This window comes from Oncorhynchus masou, chromosome 1, assembly GCF_036934945.1.
Source record: "Oncorhynchus masou masou isolate Uvic2021 chromosome 1, UVic_Omas_1.1, whole genome shotgun sequence".
Classification (NCBI taxonomy): Eukaryota; Metazoa; Chordata; class Actinopteri; order Salmoniformes; family Salmonidae; genus Oncorhynchus; species Oncorhynchus masou.
The window spans coordinates 49,264,690-49,289,286 of NC_088212.1; the positions used below are offsets into that span (position 1 = coordinate 49,264,690).

The 24,597-nt window shown below is 41.4% G+C and overlaps 1 protein-coding gene across 6 annotated transcripts in view; it reads left to right on the forward strand.

Moving 5' to 3' along the window:
- The window catches only part of LOC135545805 (bromodomain-containing protein 3-like), a 29,106-nt gene continuing 4,509 nt past the window's right edge, over nucleotides 1-24,597 (forward strand). For 2 of the 6 annotated variants that reach the window (XM_064973705.1, XM_064973713.1), the window contains exons 1-11: nucleotides 461-1,056; nucleotides 3,028-3,354; nucleotides 6,560-6,697; nucleotides 7,043-7,190; nucleotides 7,299-7,489; nucleotides 12,187-12,555; nucleotides 12,817-12,945; nucleotides 13,028-13,225; nucleotides 13,606-13,674; nucleotides 17,288-17,499; nucleotides 17,793-18,082. In XM_064973705.1, coding sequence (XP_064829777.1) covers nucleotides 3,163-3,354; nucleotides 6,560-6,697; nucleotides 7,043-7,190; nucleotides 7,299-7,489; nucleotides 12,187-12,555; nucleotides 12,817-12,945; nucleotides 13,028-13,225; nucleotides 13,606-13,674; nucleotides 17,288-17,499; nucleotides 17,793-18,082 — 1,936 coding nt within the window. In that variant the 5' untranslated portion in view covers nucleotides 461-1,056; nucleotides 3,028-3,162. Of the gene's footprint in view, nucleotides 93-460; nucleotides 1,057-3,027; nucleotides 3,355-6,559; nucleotides 6,698-7,042; nucleotides 7,191-7,298; nucleotides 7,490-12,186; nucleotides 12,556-12,816; nucleotides 12,946-13,027; nucleotides 13,226-13,605; nucleotides 13,675-17,287; nucleotides 17,500-17,792; nucleotides 18,083-24,597 lie in introns of those variants that run through there. The other 4 variants (XM_064973722.1, XM_064973730.1, XM_064973739.1 and 1 more) reach the window with 4 other exon arrangements.

Here is a 24,597-nt window from a genome sequence, read left to right on the forward strand (position 1 = left end):
TAGCAACTGGGTCTGGTCTGCTTCGTTCAGTGACTCTATATGAACCAGAAAAAACTTGCGAGTGGGATTTCTCACTTCCTTTTCCATCTCTGGTAAAGCTAACTAGCTAAATTGCCATACATGTTTAATGCTTTTCGACTTGTCCCCAAATTAATGTCATTGGTTTAGAGTTTGTTTTGATATTTGAACCTGCGTGTCGTGATCGCGTTTGGTGGAGGGGGGACAAAATACATGTATGCACGATAGCGCACGCGCGCAGCAGCTGGTTTGGGTTCCGTGTAAAACATTAGGGAAACATTACAGGTAACATTAGAAACACGTTCTCTCCCTAGACTTGTTTGCTGGGAATGCAGGGAGTTGTTCAATTACAGCATTCTATCGGACACATTTACTTTAAATCCATTGTTCCTATAAGTTATGTATAATTGTGGGTAATATCGGAGTCTATATTTAATAATGTTGTTTCAAAGCCAATTGACAGCTTCGAACAATACCTTTCCCTTCATGACGACATGTTTAGCCAAAACATGGCTTGTGCAATAAGGAGGTGCATCTTGGGATATGTAGTAGGTAATTTAGGGACATACCTCCAATTCTAAATGCTTTAACCATCAAAACACAACAAGGACCATGATGCTGCTCGAAATTGCGCATGGATATTGCCGACAGCTGATGACCATAAAGAATGATAGCGGCATCTAATGGCCAAAATGCTTTATTAGCGCCAATGAGTGCTTCCACCATTTTAATGTGGTCAACTGGTTGGAATTCAATTTCTTTGGCTCTTCCCTCCTGGTGACCCTGTTGTAGTCATGTCCAACCGGGTCCTCATAGTGATTAGCCAATCGTGAAGAAGAAAATTGACCTCTTCACATTGGAGATAGTCTAATGGCGCTGCCACAGACGCTATAATGGAACAGATACAAAGAATATTTGTCCTCTATCTAGCTCTATGCTGATAACTCATCTAATATGCTAGCTACTTCGCTGAAATAAAAAGTACCTGAAAACTGCGAGCGAACCACCACTGGAGCCATTTGAGGAGAGAGTGATAAAGTAAAATGTTATTTTGTTCTGGTTTGTGTAATTTAAAGGACAGGATACATATCTAAGTGTTTCTCAAATACACTCAATCTAGGTTGTTTTCCGATTCGGCCGGCCCGCTCGGCGCCTTGAAACAATACACAGCAGCTAGGAATTGTTAGGCTAGTAGCTTAAGCGACATTTATCATATGCGAAGTGTAAATGGGAAGCTGTCTATCTAATTATATCATGTTCAGCTCTTCTATAATACACCACTCAACCTTTTAGGTGTAGCTACTTCACGCGAACTAGTGGAGTATGTACGTTGCGAGCTAGCTCTTTGCATGGCATGCACATTTAGGATTTTGCCGATTGAGAGGATAGTTAGCAAGCTAGCATTGCGTTGCCCTGCCCGCCATCTTTTTAAAGGAATAGATTGTGATGCTACGTAATCATCATGCACACCATCGCTACATGTAAAATAGCTACTATTTTGTGAGATAAAGGGTGGATAAGTAGTTGTGTACATTTAGCAATATGCATTTTAATTGCTAAGCGTGTCCGATTTTGGACGTAACATGGGGGGGGGGGGGGTGCTTTTGGGAATGTTTTATCTCTGCATCGTTGTTGCCTAGCTACAGATGTGATTTAACCAAATATTGTTGGTATCCATTACTGGGAGTTACAGGTTTGGTACTGTTTAGTGTAGCTACAGATTGTAACACCATATAATGTAATTACAGGTTTGCCTATACAGAAGCTGCAAGATAATTTTATGCTAAACTGGTATTGGCTATACAATCTTCGTTGTCGATTTGTGGAAACGGGAGTCTCATAAAATGAGTTTCAGGGGGTCCGTTTGAATTTTGAAAATGCTCCGTTATTAAAATAAATGAAGTAATCCAACAATGTGTATACACTGCCATCTTGTCTCTTTCAAGTGTTCTCTCATTGATCGAGACAGGGCTGTCATGACATGCAGCACTTTGAGGTGGACACCCACCTGTCTCGATTAATAGGAGAATATTTGAAATGGACAAGATGGCAGCGTACATATTGTTGGATGACTTCATGGAGCAAAACATTTATTTTAATAATGGAGCATTTTCTTAGTTCTAACGCTCCACCTGCAACTGGACACGGACATTTTAGATTCTACATTTTGGGCGAATTGAGAATGAAGAAAGTATTGTTAAGGTCGGTCGGAAATTCTCTGTGCTAAACTTACAGTAAATGATAATGCCCGTGAAGCCGGTGTTTGGAGGATATATTGGCACGGGTGTCGTCTGGAAGACCGCAAACTAGATGCACTTCGTTTCTTTATACCTTTTTTTCAATTGACATTTCTTTGTATATATCCATAAAAACTATGGCAGCTGATTCATGATTTCTACAGGCTGAGAAACGCTGCCTGCCTCTCTCCTCCCGACCCCGACACGTTCATTATTATGAGACGGTTGGAGATAGTTTCAATATTCAAATTCTGTGTTGCAAATGTTGGCGAGACAGACAGTAAGATTTATACAAACGTCATAGATTTAGCAGGCGGTAAATTTGTGGAATAGACACCAGCTGGAATGCGTTTTTAACCAACCAGCATTCAGGATTAGACCCACTCTTTGTATAGCAAACAATACCTAACCTGTAACTCCCAGTAATGGATACCAATTTTTGGGGGTACATTATCTGGTGTAACAATCTAGCTAGCTGTTGCCCAGCTAAATGCTAAATCCTTTGCCCATTTTACAAATGCTAAGTGATCAGGTGTCTGTGCAGGCTATATTACTTAGGCTAGATGTAATGTGTACTCACATTTTTTTTTATTAATGACTTTTTTGTTTATAATTTAGCTACCACCTGATAGCTCTTAGTCTTTGTCATAAAATGTTAGCCTAATTGACTCTGTCTGTGAGGATGCTATCTTGAACTCTGAGTGTCTCATATTTTCTGAACTGCAGCTCCCTTCATTTTCTAATTCCAATATTTGTTTATTTTGTTTTGCAGGGCACAGACACTCAGGTCATGAGATGGGATGTGTGTACTGCTGGAGGAATAAGGAGCTGAAAGAGGACCAAAGTATCCATTGAAAACACTCAGACGTTTTGCAGAACTGGGAAGAAGTGTTCTCCTGTTGCCAGTATGTCGGCTGTTCCTGCGGCCGTCCCGACGCTTGTTAATCCACCGCCACCAGAGTTCTTCAACCCCAACAAGCCTGGCAGGAAAACTAACCAACTACAGTACATGCAGAATGTTGTGGTGAAGACTCTATGGAAACATCAGTTTGCGTGGCCCTTTTATACGCCTGTGGATACCATCAAATTATGTCTTGCTGTAAGTCGAGTCCACACTCCGTAGTTTTCTCTTTTGTTATTGGGAGTTAGTAATAGGTAGAAGCAGATCCTTTAAGCTAGTAGTGCTGTCCCCTACAGAAAAAAACCTTGGTCCACCAAAAGTTGTCTGTTTTTTCGACCAATTTACTGGTAAACATTTTTAAAGTGTATTTTTCCATATAACATCAAATATATGCATTGCGCTTGTCTGATGCTTTAAGCTTACGGTTTGATGAAATAAGACAAATGCCGCAAGAGTGCGCCAGAGATCTAGATAACCAGAATTTAAAAAATGTAACCTGACCCTACTATTTTCCTCCCTCTCCTGCTGGCTTTCGTATATTCTGCCATTACTCATCTAATGTTGCCAGTTTGGGTAAAATGAACATTTATGTTTTATCCTATAAATTACTGACAACATTTCTCCCAAATTCCAAATAAAAATATTGTTATTTAGATAATTTATTATCAGAAAATGACAACTGTTCAAAATAACAAAAAAAAGATGCAGTGTTGTCAGACCTTGAATAATGCAAAGAAATACGTTCATTAATTTCTAAACACAATACTAATGTTTTAACTTAGGAAGAGTTCAGAAATCAATATTTGGTGGAATAACCCTGATTTTCAAACACAGCTTTCATGTGTCTTGGCATGCTCTCCACCAGTCTTTCACATTGATGTTGGGTGACTTTATGCCACTCCTGGAGCAGAAATTCAAGCAGCTCGGCTTTGTTTGATGGCTTGTGACTATCCATCTCTCTCTTGATCACATTCCAGAGGTTTTCAATAGGGGTACAGGTCTGGAGATTGGGCTGACCATGACAGGGTCTTGATCTGGTGGTCGTCCATCCACACCTTGATTGATTTGGCTGTGTGGCATGGACCTGGCTGTGTGGCATTAAAATAACATCAAATTGATCAGAAATACAGTGTAGACATTGTTAATGTTGTAAATGACTATTGTAGATGGAAACAACAGATTTTTTTTAATGGATTTTTTAAAAACTCAGCTAAAAAAAGAAATGTCCTCTCACTGTCAACTGGGTTTATTTTCAGCAAACTTAACGTGTAAATATTTGTATGACCAAAACAAGGTTCAGTTTGTCTCAGTTGTTGAATAAGTTCCACAGACATGACTAACATAAATGGAATAATGTGTCCCTGAACAAAGGGGGGGTCAAAATCAAAAGTAGTGGCATTAAGTAGTGCAGTGCATCTCCTCCTCATTGACGGCACCAGATTTGCCAGTTCTTGCTGTGAGATGTTACCCCACTTCCATCAAGGCACCTGCAAGTTCCCGGACATTTCTGGGGGGGGAATGGCCCTAGCCCTCACCCTCCGATCCAACCTGTTCCAGATGTGCGCAATGGGATTGAGATCCGGGCTCTTTGCTTGCCAAGGCAGAACACTGACATTCCTGTCTTGCAGGAAATCACGCACAGAACGAGCAGTATGTCTGATGGCATTGTCATGCTGGAGGGTCATGTCAGGATGAGCCTGCAGGAAGGGTACCACATGAGGGAGGAGGAAGTCTTTCCTGTAATGCAAAGCATTGAGATTGCCTGCAATGACGACAAGCTCAGTCCGATGATGCTGTGACACACCGCCCCAGACCATGACGGACCCTCCACCTCCAAATCGATCCCGGTGTAACGCTCATTCCTTTGGCGATAAACGTGAATCCGACCTTCACCCATGGTGAGACAAAACCGCGACTCGTCAGTGAAGAGCACTTTTTGTCATTCCTGTCTGGTCCAGCGACGGTGGGTTTGTGCCTATAGGCAACGTTGTTGCCGGTGGTCTGTGAGGACCTTTCTTACAACAGGCCTGCCCTCAGTCCAGGCCTATTGTGGACAGTCTGAGCACTGATGGAGGGATTGTGCGTTCCTGGTGTACTCGGGCAGTCCTGTCCTGCAGGTGTGATGTTTGATGTACCTTGTGCAGGTGTTGTTACATGTGGGCCACAAGCCCTCAGTCTGTTCGTCCTGTCTCCCTGTAGCGCTGTCTTACCTGTCTCACAGTACGGACAATGCAATTTATTGTCCTGGCCACATCTGCAGTCCTCATGCTTCCTTGCAGCACGCCTAAGGTACATTCACACAGATGAGCAGGGACCCTGGGCATCTTTCTTTTGGTGTTTTTCAGAGTCAGTGGAAAGGCCTCTTTGTCTCCTAAGTTTTCATAACTGTGACCTTAATTGCCTACCATCTGTAAGCTTAGTGTCTTAACGACCATTCCACAGATGCATTAATTGTTTATGGTTCATTGAACAAGCATGGGAAACGGTGTTTAAACCCTTTTCAATTAAGTTCTTTGGATTTTTACAAATTATCTTTGAAAGACAGGGTCCTGAAAAAGGGACGTTCTTTTGTTACTGAGTTTATATTATTTGTTCCCGCTCGACTAAAACAATCTCGGTTGACTAACAGACTAAATGCTAGAATCTGTGAAAATGCTGGGAAAATTATAATTCCCTTGTACTGAAAGGACTGTTTTGGTGGGATGAAGTTTTGGCCTGCCTGGTGCCAGACCCATGAGAAAGAGTTCCAAACCTCTCCGCCCATGACGGCTCATTTTCAGTTCTCCCCTCCCCACTCAGACCACAGACAGTCCTAGCAAACTTCTTGAGAAATGCCACTTTGCTAAGAAGTTATTTTTGTTTCTTTTTCACCATTTTAATTGAAAACAATCACAGTAAGGTGTAAAGTAAGTTGTTACCCAGAAATTATTTTATTTTGAAATAAAAAGGTCTGCATTGGACCTTAAACCATGTTTTGAGGCTATGTAGTGTTTGTTTAGATTTTACTTTGACAAACATTGGAGTAAAACAAGCTTATATTCTGGGTTCTAATAGGGTATGACAGTTTAAATAAGCACATGAGGCATTTAAGATATTCTCAAAGCATCAATGGGTATATGTCATCCATTTATAAGTCCAGAAATGGATGTAACAGCTAGGGATTCTAGCTTTAATGTTACATTTGCCTCTGGGTAGAAGTAGGCTCTTATATTTGAATGTAAATACTCTGTGTGGATTTATGTACATTTTTGTGTGGTTCCTAAGTAGTAGTAACATTACGATGTGTGAAAGGATGAACCCCTCATTGTTCAACATTCATCATAAAACATGTTTATTTCCTGGCCATTTATTTTTATTGCTCCCTCATATTGAACGTTTTTTTCCAATTGATGCTGCCATATAGGACTATCATAAAGTTATCAAAAGCCCAATGGACATGGGAACAATAAAGAAGAGGCTAGAGAATAACTACTATTGGAGCGCCAGCGAGTGCATGCAGGACTTCAACACAATGTTTACCAACTGTTACATCTACAACAAGGTAAATTCTCCTTTACCATTCATTCCAAATCGAAATACAAAAACCAGCAATAACAAGTAGTTCAAAGTGCATACTTCCTTTTTTTTTTCACAGGATCACATAAACTGACATGTACACACACAGTTTTCCAGTGACATTGATTTTAACTTGTGTACATTATTTTGACTTATCAAGATGAGGATTGGGATTTGAAAAGTATTTACACTTTCTCTACTCTGTCTAGAGGCGCCCCATCACCTTTCTAGGTATTATTGATACTGTAACTGTGATAATTTTGATCAGGTGCTCCGTCTGACCTTCGCCTTCATCTTGACCCATAACTCATTCCCTCTTGTATTCCCACAGCCTACAGATGACATTGTGCTGATGGCCCAAGCTCTGGAGAAAATCTTCTTACAGAAAGTGGCTCAAATGCCTCAGGAGGAGGTGGAGCTGCTACCACCGGCCCCCAAAGTTAAAGCTGCCCACAAACCAGGAGGGCCTATTAGTGCAGGTAACTCCATCCTTTCACAGTTGGGAGGGACTTGTGCGCTGAGGAAAAGTTGTTTGAGGGGAAATGTCTGTCACTTACAAAAGTTTGCTTCCTGCGTCTTCCTTTCAGGCAGCCAAGCAGAGGCTGAGCCAACAGATTCAACCCCATCCACTTATCCCAGCTCCCCTCCACCTGTTTGTCAGACTCCTGTCATAGCAGCCACGCCAGTGCCAACCATCATCTCTGTTATCCCTGTCCAAGCTGTGTCTCCCGCTGCCTCCATGATGGCTGTGGTTCCCACAGCACAGCCAGTCATCAAAGTAAGTCCAGAAAGTCTTTCAGGTATTGGAAACAGCGTTGGGTGTGAATGTGGGTCTGAGCAAGTGTGATGTCATTAGTGTTTGTGAAAATATGTACAGTGCCTTGCAAAAGTATTCATCCCCCTTGGCATTTTCCCTTTTTTGTTGCATTACAACCTGTAATTTAAATTTATTTTTATTTGGATTTCATGTAATGAACATACACAAAATAGTCCAAATTGGTGAAGTGAAATGAAAAAAATAACTTGTTTAAAGTGGTGTATTCACCTCCTTTGCTATGAAGCCCCTAAATAAGATCTGGTGCAACCAATTACCTTCAGAAGTCACATAATTAGTTAGATTGTACACAGGTGGACTTTATGTAAGTGTCACATGATTTCACATGATCTCAGTATATATACACCTGTTCTGAAAGTCCCCAGAGTCGGCACCACTAAGCAAGGGGCACCACTAAGCAAGGGGCACCACTAAGCAAGGGGCACCACTAAGCAAGGGGCACCACTAAGCAAGGGGCACCACTAAGCAAGGGGCACCACTAAGCAAGGGGCACCACTAAGCAAGGGGCACCACTAAGCAAGGGGCACAAGGAAGACCAATGAGGTCTCCAAACGGTTCAGGCACAAAGTTGTGGAGAAGTACAGATCAGGGTTGGGTTCTAAAAAAGAATATACACAACTTTGAACATCCCATGGAGCAAGTAGGAGACTCCCCAAACAAATGGAAAAAGGTACTCCGGTCAGATTTAGCTTTTTGGCCATCAAGGAAAACGTTATGTCTGGCACAAACCCAATCCCTCATCACCCTGTAAACACCATCCCCACCCTAAAGCATGGTGGTGGCAGCAATTTGAAACTGGTCAGAATTGAAGGAATGATGGATGGGGCTAAATACAGGGAAATTCTTGAGGGAAACCTGTTTCAATCTTCCAGAGATTTGAAACTGGGACAGAGGTTCACCTTTCAGCAGGACAATGACCGTAAGCATACTGCTAAAGCAACTCTCGAGTGGTTTAAGGGGAAACATTTAAATGTCTTGAAATGGCCAAGTCAAAGCCCAGACCTCAATCCAATTGAGAAGCTGTGGTATGACTTAAAGATTGCTTTACACCAGCGGAACCCATCCAACTTGAAGGAGCTGGATCAGTTTTGCCTTGAAAAATGGGGGAAAAAATCCCAGTGGCTAGATGTGCCACGCTTATAGAGACATACCCCAAGAGACTGCAATTGCTGCAAAGGGTGGCTCTACAAAGTATTGACTTTGGGGGGTGAATATATATATATATATATATATATATATATATATATATTTATTTTTTTCACAATAAAACATATTTTGCATCTTCAAAGTGGTAAATCAAATGTTCAATGTTGAATGTTCAATGTTGTGTAAATCAAATCTATTTTAACTCCAGGCTGTAAGGCAACAAAATAGGAAAAATGCCAAGGGGGTGAATACTTTCGCAAGCCACTGTAAATGTTAATTTGTTTATTGTTTACAGTCAAAATGGGAGCCACTGAGAAAAACTTGAATTTCTGGCTAATTTCCCCCCCAAAAAACAGCCTGAAACTCTTTTGTAATGACTTTTGACATCTAGTGGAAGCCCTAGGAACTGCAATTTAGGAGGACTTGGACTTATAATAAAAGTGACAGCCATTGAAAATAGTGGTAGGCTGAATTGTTTTGGGGGGAGATGGTTTGTCCTCGGGGTTTCGCCTGCCATATCAGTTCTGTTATACTCAGCCATTATTTTAACAGTTTTAGAATCTAGTGTGTTTTCTATCCAAAATCTACCAATTATATGCATATCCTAGCTTCTGGGCCTGAATAACAGGCAATTTACATTGGGCACGCTTTTCATCTGGACGTGAAAATACTGCCCACTATCCAAGAGTGGTTAACAAACTATAGTTTTGGTAAGTCAGTTAGGACATCTACATTGTGCATGACACAGGTAATTTTTCCAACAATTGTTTACAGACAGATGATTTCACTTTTATAATTCACTGTCTCACTATTCCTGTGGGTCAGAAGTTTACATGCACTAAGTTGACGGTGCCTTTTAAATAGCTTGGAAAATTCTCTCAAATTATGTCATGGCTTTAGAATCTTCTGATAGGCTAATAGACATAATTTGAGGCAATTGGAGGTGTACCTGTGGATGCATTTCAAGGCCTACCTTCAAACACAGTGTCCCTTTGCTTGACATCATGGGAAAATCAAAAGAAATCAGTGAAGACCTCAGACAAACAAATTGTAGACTTCCACAAGTCTGGTTCATCCTTGGGAGCATTTTCCAAACGCCTGAAGGTACCACGTTCATCTGTACAAACAATAGTACGAAATTATAAACACCATGGGACCACGCAGCCATCATACTGCTCAGGAAGGAGTGCAAATCCTAGAGATGAATGTACTTTGGTGCGAAAAGTGCAAATCAATCCCAGAACAGCAGCAAAGGACCCTGTGAAGATGCTGGAGGAAACGGGTACAAAAGTATCTATATCCACAGTAAAAACGAGTCCTATATTGACATATCCTCAAAGGCCGCTCACCAAGGAAGAAGCCACTGTTCCAAAACTGCCATAAAAAGCCAGACTACAGCAACTGCTCATGGGGACAAAGATCATACTTTTTGGAGAATTGTCCTCTGGTCTGATGAAACAAAAATAGAACTATTTGGCCTTAATGACCATTGTTATGTTTGGAGGAAAAAGGGGAGTCTTGCAAGCCAAGGAACACCATACCATCTGTGCAGCACGGGGGTGGCAGCATCGTGTTGTGGTGGTGCTTTGCTGCAGGAGAGACTGGTGCACTTCACAAAATAGATTGCATCACGAGTAAGGAAAATGATGTGGATATATTGAAGCAACATCTCCAAACATCAATCAGAAAGTTAAAGCTTGGTCGCAAATGGGTCTTTCAAATGGACAAGTACCCCAAGCATACTTTCAAAGTTGTGGCAAAATGGCTTAAGGACAACATCACAAACCCCTGACCTCAATCCTATAGACATTTTTTGGGGCAGAACTGAAAAATCAAGGAAGCCTACAAACCTGACTTGGTTACGCCTGCTCTGTCAGCAGGAATGGGCCAAAATTCACCCAACTTATTGTGGGAAGCTTGTGGAAGGCTACCCAAAATGTTTGACCCAAGTTAACCTCTTGAAACTCCCCATCCCGGATCCGGGATTGTGACTAAGCCTCAGGCTCATTAGCATAACGCAACGTTAACGATTTCTGAAAATCGCAAATAAAATTAAAATAATGCGTTTGCTCTCAAGCTTAGCCTTTTCTTAACAACACTGTCATCTCAGATTTTCAAAATATGCTTTTGAACCATAGAAGTTGACTAATTTGTGTAAGAGTATGCAAAGCTAGCATAGCATTTTGTGTAGCATGTAGCACGCAACATTTTCACAAAAGCCAGATAACCAAATAAATAAAATCATTTACCTTTGAAGAGCTTCTGATGTTTTCAATGAGGAGACTCCCAGCCACATACCAGATGCGCAGTGTTTCCTGAAAGCGTCTGTGTGTAGGAGAAATCGTTCCGTTTTCTACATTGCGCCTGGCTACCGAAACGAACCGAAAATGCAGTCACCTACAACGTGAAACTTTTTCCGGATTAACTACATAATATCGACCGAAACATGGCAAACGTGGTTTGGAATCAATCCTCAAGGTGTTTTTTCACATATCTCTTCATTGACATGCAGTTCGTGGAAGCTTGCTTCTCTCTCTTTTCTCCCATGGAAAAATACTGGCAGGTGACTTTTGCGCACCAATTTCGGCGCAGGACACCGGGCGGACACGTGGTAAATGTGGTCTCTTATGGTCAATCTTCCAATGATCTGCCTACAAATACGTCACAATGCTGCAGACACCTTGGGGAAACGACAGAAAGGGCAGACTCATTCCTCTTGCGTTCACAGCCATATAAGGAGATCATGAAAGACAGAGCCTCAAAAATCCTTGTCATTTCCTGGATGCCAAGTCATCTTGGTTTTGCCTGAAGCTCACGTTAAAGGGCACGCACAGAGAAGATATTTGTATTTCTGGACACGTCAGAGTGTTTTCTTTCGAACAGTAGCAATTATATGCATAGTCGAGCATCTTTTTGTGACAAAATATCTTGTTTAAAACGGGAACGTTTTTCTTCCAAAAATGAAATGGCGCCACCATAGGTGTAAGAGGTTAAACAATTTCAAGGCAATGCCACCAAATACTAATTGAGTGTATGTAAAATTCTGACCCACTGGGAATGTAATGATAGAAATACAAGCTGAAATAAATCTCTCCACTATTATTCTGACATTTCACATTCTTAAAATAAAGTGGTGATCCTAACTGACCTAAGACAGGGAATTTTACTAGGATTAAATGTCAGGAATTGTGAACTGAGTTAAATGTATTTGGCTAAGGTGTATGTAAACTTCCGACTTCAACTGTATGTAATTTTTTTTGAATTATATAAAACATGTAATGTTAAGTCCAGGAAGACTGGTCTCTCCCGGGGGTCTTTATTTAATTCTACAGTCTAATGGGATTTCGTGTGGAACGTATTTTACAATTCTGCTCCTCAAAATGTTGTCTTAGGATGTAATCTATTAGAAATCAGAAAATGTTGAATATGCCATGTCTTGATAAAGAGAAGCAAGCCACTGATGTCTTTGTGTTTGGCCATTGTCATTTTCACAGAAAAAGGGGGTGAAGCGGAAAGCAGACACAACAACTCCAACAACCTCAGCAATCTCGGCCAGTAGAAGTGACTCCCCTACCCAGCTCCTAGAATCCCAACAGGGGAAAGTCTCATCCAGGCGGGAGAGCACGGTGCGACCCGTCAAGCCCCCCAAGAAGGGCACCGAGGACGGAGAGGTGCCACTGCTCGGTGGCAAAGGCAAGCCCGGCGAGCAGCTCAAGCACTGCGACTTCATCCTGAAGGAGATGCTCTCCAAGAAGCACGCAGCCTACGCTTGGCCTTTCTATAAGCCTGTAGATGCGGAGGCGCTAGAACTGCATGACTACCATGAGATCATCAAGCACCCCATGGACCTCAGCACTGTCAAAGTAGGTCCCCTATTCACTCCCTCGACTCACTCCTAACTCTTCTAAATTGCCCTCCAAAGCCTGGCTGTTTACTTGGTGGAAGAAAATAATTTGACCCTGTTTTTTTAATTTCGTGATTAAATCTGTCCCTGAACGACAGTCGACACCGTAACAGCTAAGGGTAGGATGATTACATTTGTTTTGCTAGTAGATTTGCTTTTGAGTTTTGAAGAGAGAGCTTTCTCAGTAATAAGACTCTGACTGTTTGCGCTGTGTTCACAGAAAAAAATTGACAGTCAAGATTACCAAGATGCCCAAAGCTTTGCGACGGACGTCCGGTTAATGTTCTCAAATTGCTACAAGTACAACCCCCCCGACCACGAGGTTGTAGCCATGGCCAGGAAGCTACAGGTAGGATAAAGTTCATCAGATCTTTAACTCACCTCATTGGAGCACTGTCGGTTGAACTGCCCCTTGTCTTCTTGTTTCTCAGGATGTGTTTGAGATGCGATTTGCCAAGATGCCAGACGAGCCCGTTGACGCCACCCAGCCCTCCACCACGCCGGTGGTAAGCAAGAGTACAGAGAGCAGTGAGAGCAGCGGCAACACCTCCAGCTCGGAGAGCTCGGACTCAGAGGAGGAGCGGGCCACGCGGCTCGCCGAACTGCAGGAACAGGTGGGTTCGGAACAGGTGGGTTCTCACAACCAAGGACCAAGATCCAAAACCTGTGGATGGATGAACAGGGAGATGCCCCCTTCGTCCCCCACATCAGATTTAGACCGCTACCACTTAAAAATCAAAGCCACTACATGATGTTCAGAGAGAGATCCACAGTAGAAGTGACATAGTTAACCCTCTACCGCCACAAACTGTTAGAATATCTTGGTATCATGGCTTGCATACTGTAACTGTAGAGCTCACATTTTAGAGCAATGTTTTACATTTCATTCATACCAATGGTGACAATATTTAGCTCTGATGAAATAGTTTGTTGTGCTGCTAGGATGTTAACATGAACTTTGGAGTTTTCTATCTTTGTCCACTGATTTCCCCTTTGGCTTTCTTACCAGCAAATCACTGTGGAGCACCCCAATGGTAACAGGGCGGGGAAAAAAAACGGGTGTGCCAAACGTTTTCAGGTGATTTATCTCTTACTTCCCCGTCCCCACAAAACTATTTATATTTTTGTATTGCACCTTGTTGAAAGAGCGGTAGAGGGACCAGCACTGAAACGGATTGTAAGTGTGCTTGGTAGATGGTAGGGATGGGGGTTTGAAATCAAATGTGTGATATCCGGATATTCAAAATACATGTGTTTTTTAAATGTTTTTCATCTGAGCACTGCTGCATTTAGACCTGGGACACCAGGTGGGTGCAATTCATTATCAGGTATAACAGAAAACCAGCAGGCGGATGAGATAGCAAAAGCTCAGGTTGCCCAGCCCGGCAGTGATACAGTCTTCGGCAAAATCATTCGCAAGGAGATTCCTGCAAAAATATTATTTGAAGATCGATTTTTGCTGCAGCTGCGGATGGGCCATTGTGTGTGAGATGGGAGCAAGCCGAGCAGACGGAGGGGGGAGAGAGAGAGAGACCAAGTAACTTTAGCCAAGGCAACTCGGCTACAGCCAAGACTAACTAACTTGTTGCAGCCCCAATGTTATTTACCATCCCATAAAACAGAGGAGGCTGGTGGTGGGGGGGGGCGATATGGGATTTTTTTTTTGCACATTTATATATATTTTTTTAAAGTAAAAACTGAAATCACATTTATGTAAGTGTTCAGACCCTTTACTCAGTACTTTGTTGAAGCACCTTTGGCAGTGATTACAGCCTTGAGTCTTCTTGGATATGACGCTACAAGCTTGGCACACCTGTATTTGGGGAGTTTCTCCCATTCTTCTCTGCAGATCCTCTTAAACTCTTGTCAGGTTGGATGGGGAGCATTGCTGCATAGCTATTTTCAGGTCTCCAGAGATGTCTGATCAGGTTCAAGTCCAGGCTCTGGCTGGGCCACTCAAGGATATTCAGAGATTTGCCCCGAAGCCACTCCTGTGTTGTCTTGGCTGTGTGCTTAGGGTTGTTGCCCTGTTGGAAGGTGTACCTTCACACCAGTCTGAGGTCCTGAGTGCTCTAGAGCAGGTTTTCATCAAGGATCTCTCTGTACTTTGCTCCTTTCATGTCCCTCGATCATGACTAGTCTCCGAGGCCCTGCCACTGAAAATCATCCCCACAGCACGTTGCTGCCACCGCCATGCTTCACCATAGGGGATGGTGCCAGATTTCCTCTAGACATGACGCTTTGCATTGAGGCCAAAAAGATCAATCTTGGTTTCATCAGACCAGAGAATCTTCTTTCTCATGGTCTGACAGTCCTTTTGGCAAACTCTGCCTTAGACTAAAGAGTGGCTTCCGTCTGGCCGCTCTACCATAAAGGCCTGATTGGTGGAGTGCTGCAGAGATGGTTATCCTTCTGGAAGGTACTTCCATCTCCACAGAGGAACTCTGGAGCTCTGTCAGAGTGACCATCAGGTTCTTAGTCATCTCCCCGAACAAGGCCCTTCTCCCCTGATTGCTCTGTTTGGCCAGGCGGCCAGCTCTAGGAAGAGTCTTGGTGGTTTCAAACTTCTTCCATTTAAGAATTATTATTATTATTTTACCTTTATTTTACTATGCAAGTTAAGAACAAATTCTTATTTTCAATGACGGCCTAGGAACAGTGGGTTAACTGCCTGTTCAGGGGCAGAACGACAGATTTGTACCTTGTCAGCTCAGGGATTTGAACTTGCAACCTTTCGGTTACTAGTCCAACGCTCTAACCACTAGGCTACCCTGCCGCCCTGTTGAGGGAGGCCACTGTTTTTGGGGACCTTCAATGCTGCAGAATGTTTTTGGCACCCTTCCCCAGAGCTGTGCCTCGACACAATCCTGTCTCGGCGCTCTACAGACAATTCCTTCGACCTCATGGCTTGTGAGACCTTATATAGACAATTGTGTGCCTTTTCAAATCATGTCCAATCAATTGAATTTACCACAGGTGGACTCGAATCAAGTTGTAGAAACATCTCAAGGATGATCAATGGAAACAGGATGCACCTGAGCTCTATTGAGTCTCATAGCAAAGGGTCTGAACACGTATGTAAATATTTAGTTTTTTAAAGTTTTTAGAAATTTGCAGAAATTTCTAAAAACCTGTTTTTGCTTTGGAGTAGTGTGTAGATTGATGTCATCAAATATATATTTAAACAATTTCTGAATAAGGCTGTAACGTAGCAAAATATGGAAAAGGGGAAGGGGTCTGAATGCACTGTACATGCTGCGCTTTCTACCCAACCCCATTGAGATTAAACAGCTTACCTGTTGGTTTCTCGTTGTAGCCTACTCTTTCTAATATCTCTAACTTTTAATTACATTGAGCCTTTTTGCCACTTTGATTGGCCAACATTAAAAACAAGCTACCCACTGAATGCTACCCGTCGGCTGCCAGTCTTTTTTTGGGGCTCATGTCATAAAAACTACATTGAAGAGTTTGTTTTATTAATCATTTGAAATGTGATGGTATATCTTTGTAGTATGTTACAATGTAACATGGATATTGCAATACAATTTTCCGTGTTAAAGTATTCAAACTATTGTCCATCCCTAGCAGATGATCTTTCCCTCAGTAGTCAGCTTGCTCTTTGTCATGTCGGCCTAGAGTCCTTTCTAAGATTTTGTTGATAGTTACTTTTTCCCTCCATTGTTGCATTATTTTAGTGTTGTTTTTTCATAGGAAATGTTAGTTTTCATGGTGGTAAGCATTTCGTCGGACGATGTAAACCATGTGTATCTTGTAAATAAAACTGTGACAGTGTTGGCTGGTGGCGAATGGTGATAGTGTTAGTGTTTTTTTTTTTTTTTTTTTAATTTTATGATTCTGGCAATGATTTCAAATGCTTTTTCCGCATTGTAGCTTCACTTAAAATATTTTGTCCTTTTTTCAAGTGGAATAAAAAAGACCAATGTTGTTGTGCTGAAGACCAGGAAATGTCAGTGTTTTATTAGGGTGTTCACAATTCAAAGTTATTATATATATATTTTTTTTTTGTTCTATATTACATACTTGTTTCTTCAAAAAGCAATGGGGAGTCAGCATGTGCGTCTTGTTTTAAAGTGTTAGATAGCTACAGTACAGGCTGGGTGGCCCCGGTGTGCTTTTCCTACTGCTTTTTCCCCAGGCCAATGGGAAATTATTTATCGAGACACCTAATTTGCATGCCAGTATTCTGTTTTTCTGAGATAAATCAATGTACATTATACACATCACACACTTGATTGTTTCCTCTATTAATATTTTGAGCTTTCATTTGAGAAGATTTGCAGAAACGAGTACGGTGTAGTCCATTAATTAATGCACATAACTTGAGGATGATTTATGTATTATCTTATTCAAGATGCAACAAAAGTAAATCAAGCAAACGCATGAATTGGCTATAAAATGAGACTCCTTCAAAGGGAAAAGAAAATGTCCCTCCCAGGGCTAAAATATAACTAATATCACTGTCATAATTGTGACATGAGATGGTCCCAGACATAATGGTGCAAATTCTCTGCAACAGGTTACACGTGCCAACATCACACATTAAGCTAACCATCGATGCCTGTATTTTGCCATCACTCCCAGTATCTTGCCCCAGTCCCTCCATCAGCTTCACCCTGCATACACCAACATCTGGACTCGTAGGTGACTCTTGACTCTGCTTTTCTCCTCAGCTGAAGGCCGTTCACGAACAGCTGGCTGTTCTGTCACAGGCCCCAGTAAGTAAACCAAAGAAAAGGGAGAAAAGGGAAAAAGAGAAGAAGAAAGAGAAGGACAAGGGGAAGGCTGATGACAAGAAGAAACCCAAGTCAGCACCACAAGTCAAGCCAGCTAATCAGAAAAAGGCTCCAGCCCGGAAACCAAACAACATGGTGGTGGCTACCAGGTACTACTGCCCAGTCTTTTCATATCTGTGTTTCGTAATTCATCACACTGTCCTGAGCATCACAAGTAATTTGCTCAATACTGCCAGTAACTTTTGCTTTTGGATGAATCATTGTTTGAACAGTGTTACGCACTGCTGTGTTAACACTTTAACTCGTATCCCCATGTAGCCTGATCCAGACATGTCAGTCTGTCACGAATCATCTGTTCTTTGAACTTCTCTCAGTGCTAAGCTGAACATCCTGAGAGGGGCAAAAGCTGTAGGCCTAACAAATATGACCAAAACAATTTCAGGCAACCGAAGAAAGGGTCCAAGGTGGTGGTGGCGAACAACGAGTCAGAAGAGGAGCCATCCCTTCCCATGTCGTACGATGAGAAGCGCCAGCTCAGCCTTGACATCAACCGTCTTCCGGGTGAGAAGTTGGGCAGGGTGGTTCACATCATCCAGTCCCGGGAGCCATCGTTGCGTGACTCCAATCCAGACGAGATCGAGATAGACTTTGAGACACTCAAACCCTCAACCCTTCGTGAGCTTGAACGATACGTCAAGTCCTGTTTGCAGAAAAAGCAGCGGAAACTTTTACGTAAGTCGTGAACTATTACTCTTTCTTGGTGTTTTTCACAGATGCCCTTCTCCAGTCACTAATGGTTACGGCTTCTTCAGGGATAAACCTCTCCTTTCTCTGTCTGTTGCCTAAATGCTTTAAAGCTCCCTTGCATTTGTTTCTTCCTCCCCCTTTTGAACTGAGGTTACTCACCCTCCCATTCTTTGCATGCATGGTTTTAGTGGTTCATTGAAAATTCAGTTCAGATAAAATTGTCTCTCATATGCAGAGCAGTTTGGCAATTCACGTAGAGTACTTGTGTTGAATGCGACAATAGAAATATATCCTAATTCAAGAGAGCAAAACTGACTTGAACTGGAACTATTGTTTTGGTCCAATAGAATTTTAAGTGGACTCATTACCACCACCAAAACACAGAAAAAGCAATGGATGTTAGAGAGACCAAGACATGCAGCTCGTTACCACATCAGCAAGGTACAGCATGTGGGAACTTATTTCAGGGCACTGTGTGTCTCTCATTGAGAGAGGGCATTGAGGAAAACAGTGCCAATTCTAAGGAAGAACTGGTTCAGGAAAAGAAGAGAAAAGAGACTACGGGATGTGAGTGGACAACTGAACCACAACAAGAAACTGCTTGACAAAGATACCTGTGTTTCAGAGCTCACAATGTGCAACAGGCTGCCAAATGGACTAGAATAGTATAGGCAAGAGATGGGCAAGTGAAAAGTTCTCACTGGCCTAGTTGAGGCCTTGATGGCAGTTTTGTTGATGCTTTGTAGAATTAATGTTTCTCTAGTTTCAAGGATCAGTTACCCCCCCAACCTAGCGACTGTCTAGGCATGGAGGTCCGTGTCAGGAAGTGGCATAGACCTACTTGAGTCGTCACTGTCCAGTAGCTTTATGATGAGTGATTCCTCACCGAACAGGACCATGATTTGGGGGATTTTCATGAAATCGCATCCATAGAAGGGTCCTTTGAAAGAAGGATTGTTGACAGATATTTGACATTTGTGTCTGAAAGTATAATTGAGAAATAATTAAAGGGATAATCCACCCCCAGAAAATAAACTCTTTAAACTCCTGTCAATTTTTCAAATTTTTATGAGTGGGTAAAATAACTATTTTCACCATGTTTTAACTTTTAAGTGGTCTGTCTGTGAAATCAGGAAATTGTGTAGGAACGCGTCATACATATACGGTACTCATCACTGGAGATGGGGGGGGACATAACATTTCATAACGCTTTTAAAACAATTACTTGCACTCCAGATCACCATCATCTGTTTTATATCGTCATGACAAAGTATATATTTCAGTTAGATATCCTCAATCTAAACAGTGTACCAAATGATTCAACTCTATCACACAATGCTCCCTGTGGGTCTGTAGGAAAGGGCCGTTGTCATAGCTAGCAACGTCTGCACTCTGCACATTGAGGCAGACTGAGAGGAACTGCAAGTTGAACATGAGATTGTGGACTCCTAAATTGATAGCTTTAAATTATGGGTTTTGTAGTCGACTTGTGCTGCAACAGATTTTCACATGCTGCTACGAACCTTGTTATAACCTTGTTCCCACATATATAACCTTGTTCCCGCTTATTTAACGTTGTAAATCTTACGACTTTGTGGTTTTGTGTGGACTATTCCTTTATTTGAAGTTGGAACATTTGTGACAGTTTGACCTTACCCAGGCCTCCTTTAAGACTTCATGTTTAATCTGTATGTGCTACAAGGGGATTGGATCATAATGCTGCAATTTTTATCATAACTCTAAAACTAGGTGAGATCCCACTTGGGAACTTTGATATAATATGCCTGTCGATCAGGTTTTCTTTCGTCAACTATTGGTCAGGACCCAAAGTGGGCCCTGGGCATGTGAGAGGTGGATCGCGAGTTATGAGAATACATCTATAATTCATTTGGGTCACAGGAGGACGATTCATTTCTCATTTGGGTCTCGAGCTAAAAAAAAATAAGAACCCCTGCTGTAGATTTATATTATGATCAACAACATATTGGAAAATGTTTTTCAATATTCATGTTTAGATTGATCTTTATTCATAAATGAATGCAATAAAATATTTTTTATATATCAAAATACTACTCATATTACAGAGCAAGTGGTAAAGCTTCATATGGCAGATGAAACATTATGGTGTCTAAAGTAGTTCCTGAGTAAGGCCAAAACTTAAATTAATTATTTCTCAATTGTGCTTTAAGATACAAATGTCAAATAATAATTTAATCATACCTTCTTCCAAAGGATCCTTTTATGGATAAAATCCGTGAAAATCAAAAGAAACATGGTCCTCTTTTGTTCGAGTTTCGTGGGCAATCACCCTGATGGCACATAATGATAGACAATCATTAGAAATAATACAAACATGGAATGGGACTAGGGCAGACCCCTGTGAGTCGACTCGTTGATTGTTTGGTCGATAGGCTGTTGACAGACAGATTTCTTTAGTAGAGCAGTAGCAAAACATATATATTTTTAAATATCATGGTGTATGTAACACCTGTCTGAGTGAACTGATTCATTGAGGAGGCCGTGGGGATGACACGGTCCATCAGTCTAAGACGTGCTACTGAAATTGTATATGGTTATATTACATAACAATGGTGCCACACTAATAAAAATAACGTTATTTGATATAAAATGCACTTCCTCCTGCATTGGATATTGGCCGCTGTCCGCAGTTCAGAAACACATCAGTGTGCTGTTGAATTGGCGCCTTTTTCTAGACCATGTTGCTATGTGAATATAAGCAAATTTAACAAGCATATTGGTGTTGAGAACAATGCAGAGGAGGAAAACAGCCCTTGCCTTATTTTCTAGGAAAAGTGAGGAAAGGAAACTCCAACTTAATTAGGTCTATGATCAGCGCTTGCTCCTTACCTTAGTCAAAATGATTCTACACAACTTTCCCTTTACCCCCCGAGTTTTTGTCACATCCTCGGCATCCATTTTTCTGTCACGTGTTATGGTGTTCAGATTGTTATAACCAATTTATTGATGTGATTATGATGTGCTATAGGTCAGGCTCTATTGTGCCCTATTCGGACGGGATTTATTTTACTGGGGGAGATCAGTAATGTAATTACACTACCATTTTGAAAGAAAAGCACATTTTCTCACATTTTCTCATGCCAACATTAACAATGTCTACACTGTATTTCTGATGTTATTCAATTTGATGTTATTTTAATAGACAAAAAATTTGCTTTTCTTTCAAAAACAAGGACATTTCTAAGTTACACTACCGTTCAAAAGTTTGGGGTATGTGCACGAGCACAAAATACCACATCTGTAGTCCCGTCCGAATCTACTATGTCAATAATTTTTAACATGGCAGGAGAGCATCAATTCCAGCCAGAATAACGTACTCCAAGGTCCTCTGATAATACTAGTCCGGTGCAAATCGAAATCCCTGTGTTTTGAGACATGTCTGAGTTTGACAGGTGTTGCTCACAGTTTGAGCAAGAAAACATGAAGCGATTCAATAAATTGCATATAAGCTATATATGAATGGCATTAAATGTAGCCTAACAACTTTCACAGTGAATGCTTTTGTGCTTTCAAACTGAAAATTGCCAAATGCAGTCGTATCCGGCCCGAGTCCGAAATGAATGACAGTACAGACTAGGCCCGAGTCATTCGGCCCAGATCTGGTAGCCTGAACTTTGTTTTTATTTGCTAATTAACTAGGCAAGTCAGTTAAAAACAAATTCTTATTTACAATGACGGTCTACCCAGGCCACACCCTAAGCTAGACGACGGACGACCAATTGTGTGCCGCCCTATGGGATTCCAAATCACGGCCGGTTGTGATACAGCCTGGAATCGAACAAGGGTCTGTAGTGACGCCTTTAGCACTGAGATGCAGTGCCTTGGACTGCTGCGCCACTTGGGAGCCCTTAACTCAGCCAAAGGTGCTATTTTTGTGCCAGAGTCGGCCCAACAATGTCCCAAATCCACTCAAATCTACCCCACCCTTCCCCCACTAAAACATTGTTAAATGTAGTTAGTAATATTATATTAAATGTAGGTAGTTATATTGCAGTTATCAACTGAAATATGAACAACATAAACATAAAAAAATACATGACATTTTCTCATTTTAAAACTTTTAGTTAAATATATGAAATTGACTTTGTGTGCGTGTCATCCCTCAACAGGCACTACACGCATGTACAGTAGCATGGATGTACCCAAATAAATGCACTAGAAAACAGCTTAAACGAATGCAAATGCAGCTACTTTGATGTAATTGTATTTGCAGATTTGACATGACTAGCTAGCAAGCAAGGGATAAGAACATTGCCAGCCTGCATAGCAATCAAACAAATCTAATGAACAAGTCAGCTTCTCTAGCAACCTAACCTATAGAACTAACAACCAGGTTAAGTGGAAGGATGAAATAGTATGAATTTACATGTCATTTTTACCAGTAAATGTGTGCTTGTTTTCTTTGGCAACCGTGGTATAAGCGGGATAAACGCCTCTGCTCTGTACAATTTCAGGAACTAATAAACACGGGCAGGACCAAGTCATCCATTATTTCCAGATAATGTACAAAGCATCAGTGTTTATCCCTTACATGTACAGTTGAAGTTGGAAGTTTACATACACCTTAGCCAAATACATTTACACTCAGTTTTTCACAATTCCTGACATTTAATCCCAGTAAGTATTCCCTGTTTTAGGTCAGTTAGGATCACCACTTATGTTAAGAATGTGAAATGTCAATAATAGACAAGTTATTTATTTCAGCATTTATTTATTTCATCACATTCCCAGTGGGTCAGAGGTTTACATATCAAATAGTGTTTGGTAGCATTGCCTTTAAATTGTTTAACTTGGGTCAAACATTTCAGGTAGCCTTCCACAAGCTTCTCACAATTAAGTTGGGTGAATTTTGGCCCATTTCTCCTGACAGAGCTGGTGTAACTGTGTCCGGTTTATAGGCCTCCTTGCTCGCACATGCTTTTTCAGTTCTGCCCACAAGTTTTCTATGGGATTGAGGTCAAGGCTTTGTGATGGCCACACCAATATCTTGACTTTGTTGTCCATTTTGCCACAACTTTGGAAGTATGCTTGGGGTCATTGTCCATTTGGAAGACCCATTTGTGACCAAGTTTTAACTTTCTGATTGATGTCTTGAGATGTTGCTTCAATATATCCACATAATTTTCCATCCTCATGATGCCATCTATTTTGTGAAGTGAACCAGTACCTCCTGCAGCAAAGCACCCCCACAACATGATGCTGCCACCCCCGTGCTTCACGGTTGGAATGGTGTTCTTCGGCTTGCAAGCGTTTGACCATAATGAACATAACGATGTTCATTATGGTCAAACAGTTCTATTTTTTGTTTCATCAGACCAGAGGACATTTCTCCAAAAATGACAATATTTTTCCCCATGTACAGTTGAAGACCGTAGTCTGGCTTTTTTTTGGCGCAGTGGCTTCTTCCTTGCTGAGCGGCGTTTTAGGACTCGATATTGGACTCATTTTACTATGGATATGAATACTTTTGTACCTGTTTCCTCCAGCATCTTCACAAGGGCCTTTGCTGTTTTTCTGGGATTGATTTGTACTTTTCACACCAAAGTACGTTCATCTCTAGGAGACAGAACGCGTCTCCTTCCTGAGCGGTATGACAGCCCTTTGTTTATAATTGAGTACTATTGTTTGTACAGATGAACGTGGTACCTTCAGGCGTTTGGAAAATGCTCCCAAGGATGAACCAGACTTGTGGAAGTCTACAATTTTTTTTTCTGTGAGGTCTTGGTGGATTTCTTTTCATTTTCCCATGATGTCAAGCAAAGAGGCACTGAATTTGAAGGTAGGCCTTGAAATATATCCACAGGTTCACCTCCAATTGACTCAAATTATGTAAATTAGCCTATCCGAAGCTTCTAAAGCAATGACATCATTTTCAGGAATTTTCCAAGCTGTTTAAAGGCACAGTCAACTTAGTGTATGTAAACTTCTGAGCCACTGGAATTCTGATACTGGGAAATAATATCTGTAAACATTACTTGTGTCATGCACAAAGTAGATGTCCTAACCGACTTGCCAATACTATAGTTTGTTAACAATACATTAGTGGAGTGGTTGAAAAAATGAGTTTTAATGACTCCAACCTAAGTGTATGTAAACTTCCGACTTCAACTGTGTGTGTGTGAATATGTCTCTGGGTCTATCCGCCCTTTCCTTGCTGTATTTGGTCCTCTCCTTTCTGCCTCTGTCTGGTGTGCAAGCTGCAGCCACCTTATGGCGAACTTCTCCAGCTCTATATCTGTAGCTTTGGATGTGAGTGTTTCTCCTGACAGCACCTTTTTGAAAAACCAGAAAAAAATAGCAAAAGTAGTTACAACAATTTGTCAGATTTGACACCACACAAAAATCCTAGGATTCCAGACCTCAAATGGGAAGCAAATCAACGTAATAACCACAAAGGTTTTCAATTTCAAAACAGATCAAGAGATTTAAATATAAGCCTTTTGTAGCACCACTGTGTGGTC